Source organism: Sprattus sprattus, assembly GCF_963457725.1.
Source record: "Sprattus sprattus genome assembly, chromosome: 10".
Classification (NCBI taxonomy): Eukaryota; Metazoa; Chordata; class Actinopteri; order Clupeiformes; family Clupeidae; genus Sprattus; species Sprattus sprattus.
Window position 1 is genome coordinate 1,472,199 of NC_137908.1, and position 2,500 is coordinate 1,474,698.

The 2,500-nt window shown below is 49.1% G+C and overlaps 1 protein-coding gene across 1 annotated transcript in view; it reads left to right on the top strand.

Annotated features, from left to right (window-relative positions):
- ipo9 (importin 9) overlaps positions 1-2,500 on the top strand; it is a 25,309-nt gene that overhangs the window by 18,872 nt on the left and 3,937 nt on the right. Inside the window, exons 17-18 of the mRNA XM_080845476.1 lie at positions 389-517; positions 1,357-1,632. Coding sequence (XP_080701602.1) covers positions 389-517; positions 1,357-1,632 — 405 coding nt within the window. The remainder of the gene's footprint in view (positions 1-388; positions 518-1,356; positions 1,633-2,500) is intronic.

The window sequence follows — 2,500 nt, forward strand, 5'->3', positions numbered from 1 at the left end:
GACCGCCACTGTTGTCACTAATAGAACACAAACGTGAGGCGCGAGTCCATTTCAAGTCAAGTCAGATTTACTGTCAGTGTCTAATGTCTTCATTCAAGGACATTGAAATTGCGTTTATTTTCCGTTTAAATTAGTTGCAAGTGCAATAAAAAACGGGCTGAAATTCTTGTCGTCCCAACGTCGTCCCAAATTAAATTGTTGATCGTCCCAATGACAATTTCATACGGCCCCGGGACGACGTTAATTTTAATCCCTGGTGTGTGTGTGCAGTGAGTTTCTTTATATATCAAGTATTCAAGTCTTGTGCTGTTGATGAACACATGTGCCTGTGGGTACGCCACTGGTTCTTCCCTGGATCTCACTCCCCCCTCTCTGCCCCCCCCCTCAGACGGCCATTGACATCCTGACGACGGTGGTGCGCCACACCAAACCCCCGCTGTCCCAGATGCTGGTGTGCCAAGCCTTCCCTGTGGTGGCACAGTGCACCCTGCGCACGGACGACAACACTACCATGCAGGTGAGGCAGGTGTGTGTGTGTGTGTGTGTGTGTGTGTGTGTGTGTGTGTGTGTGTGTGTGCCAGGCCTTCCCTGTGGTGGCACAGTGCACCCTGCGCACGGACGACAACACTACCATGCAGGTGAGGCAGGAGTGTGTGTGTGTGTGTGTGTGTGTGTGTGTGTGCCAGGCCTTCCCCGTGGTGGCACAGTGCACCCTGCGCACGGACGACAACACTACCATGCAGGTGAGGCAGGAGTGTGTGTGTGTGTGTGTGTGTGTGTGTGTGCTGGAGTGTCTGATGGGTGGTGATTGCTATCAAATTACAAACAGTATTATGGAGTCCTACTCATAACAGCGCTATGTTCTCATTCATAACCTTGCCATGTTGCCGTGTGCAATTGTTGGCATCCATAGGAATAAGCCTCATCAACTTTTAAGTTCTGCAGACCAAAGAAGGTTGCTCCCATTCTGCTCCTGCTGTTTACGGAGGCAGATGCTCTATTCTTCTTAGATGTTAAGGGCTAGTCTGATCTGTAGATGTTGAATGCATTCAGTAGTGAGAACAAATTCAGGCACACAGGTTCGAGGCCAGGATGATCAACCATGCATGCTGAAATGCCCTAGTCTAGGGGCAGTATTCATCACGGACATCTTCTGCATGTACAGGACCTAGTTTAAGATCTCTGGCAGTCTAGAGCACATAGTTCCTGTACTTGGTTGTGTGTTTAGATCTCTGTTCTCTTAACCTGACCCTTGAACTCTCTCTCTCTCTCTCTCTCTCTCTCTCTCTCTCTCTCTCTCTCTCTCTCTCTCTCTCTCTCTCTCTCTCTCTCTCTCCCTCCTCTTCTCTGGTGTAGAACGGGGGTGAGTGTTTGCGTGCGTACGTGTCCGTGGCGTTGGAGCAGGTGGGCTCGTGGCAGGACAACGAGGGCCACAGCGGTCTGTGGTACGTGATGCAGGTGGTGAACCAGCTCCTGGACCCGCGCACGTCCGAGTTCACCGCCGCCTTCGTGGGCCGTCTGGTGTCCACGCTGATCTCGCGCGCCGGCACGCAGCTGGGCGAGCAGCTCGACCAGATCCTCCGCTCCATCCTCAGCAAGATGCAGCAGGCCGAGACGCTCAGCGTCATGCAGGTGAGTCGCCACCAGGGGGCGACACAGAGCCCAAAACCCTCTCACCCCAGTAGCCCAGTAGGGGGCGACACAGAGCCCAAACCCTCTCACCCCAGTAGCCCAGTAGGGGGCGACACAGAGCCCAAACCCTCTCACCCCAGTAGCCCAGTAGGGGGCGACACAGAGCCCAAACCCTCTCACCCCAGTAGCCCAGTAGGGGGCGACACAGAGCCCAAACCCTCTCACCCCAGTAGCCCAGTAGGGGGTGACACAACATTTTGTTACATGTTTATTGATTATGGTATATCTGCGGTCCCTGATCATGGTGTTTATTGATCATTGGTGTTTATGTTTTAGTCTCTGATCGTGGTGTTTATTGATGATGGTGTTTATCTGCAGTCGTTGATCACGGTGTTTATTGATCATGGTGTTTATCTGCAGTCTCTGATCATGGTATTTTATTGGTGTTTATGTTTTAGTCTCTGATCATGGTGTTTATCTGATCATGTTTATTGATGGTGTCTATCCGCAGTCGTTGATCATGGTGTTTATTGATCATGGTGTTTATTGGTGTTTATGAGTCTCTGATCATGGTGTTATTGATCGTGGTGTGTATTTGCAGTCTCTGATCATGGTGTTTATTGATGATGGTGTTTATGTTTTAGTCGTTGATCATGGTGTTTATTGGTCATGTTTATTGATGATGGTGTTTATTGATGATGGTGTTTATTGATGATGGTGTTTTTTGATGATGGTGTTTATGTTTTAGTCTCTGATCATGGTGTTTATTGATCATGGTGTTTATTGATGATGGTGTTTATTGATCATGTTTATTGATGATGGTGTTTATTGATCATGGTGTTTATTGATCATGGTGTTTATTGATCAT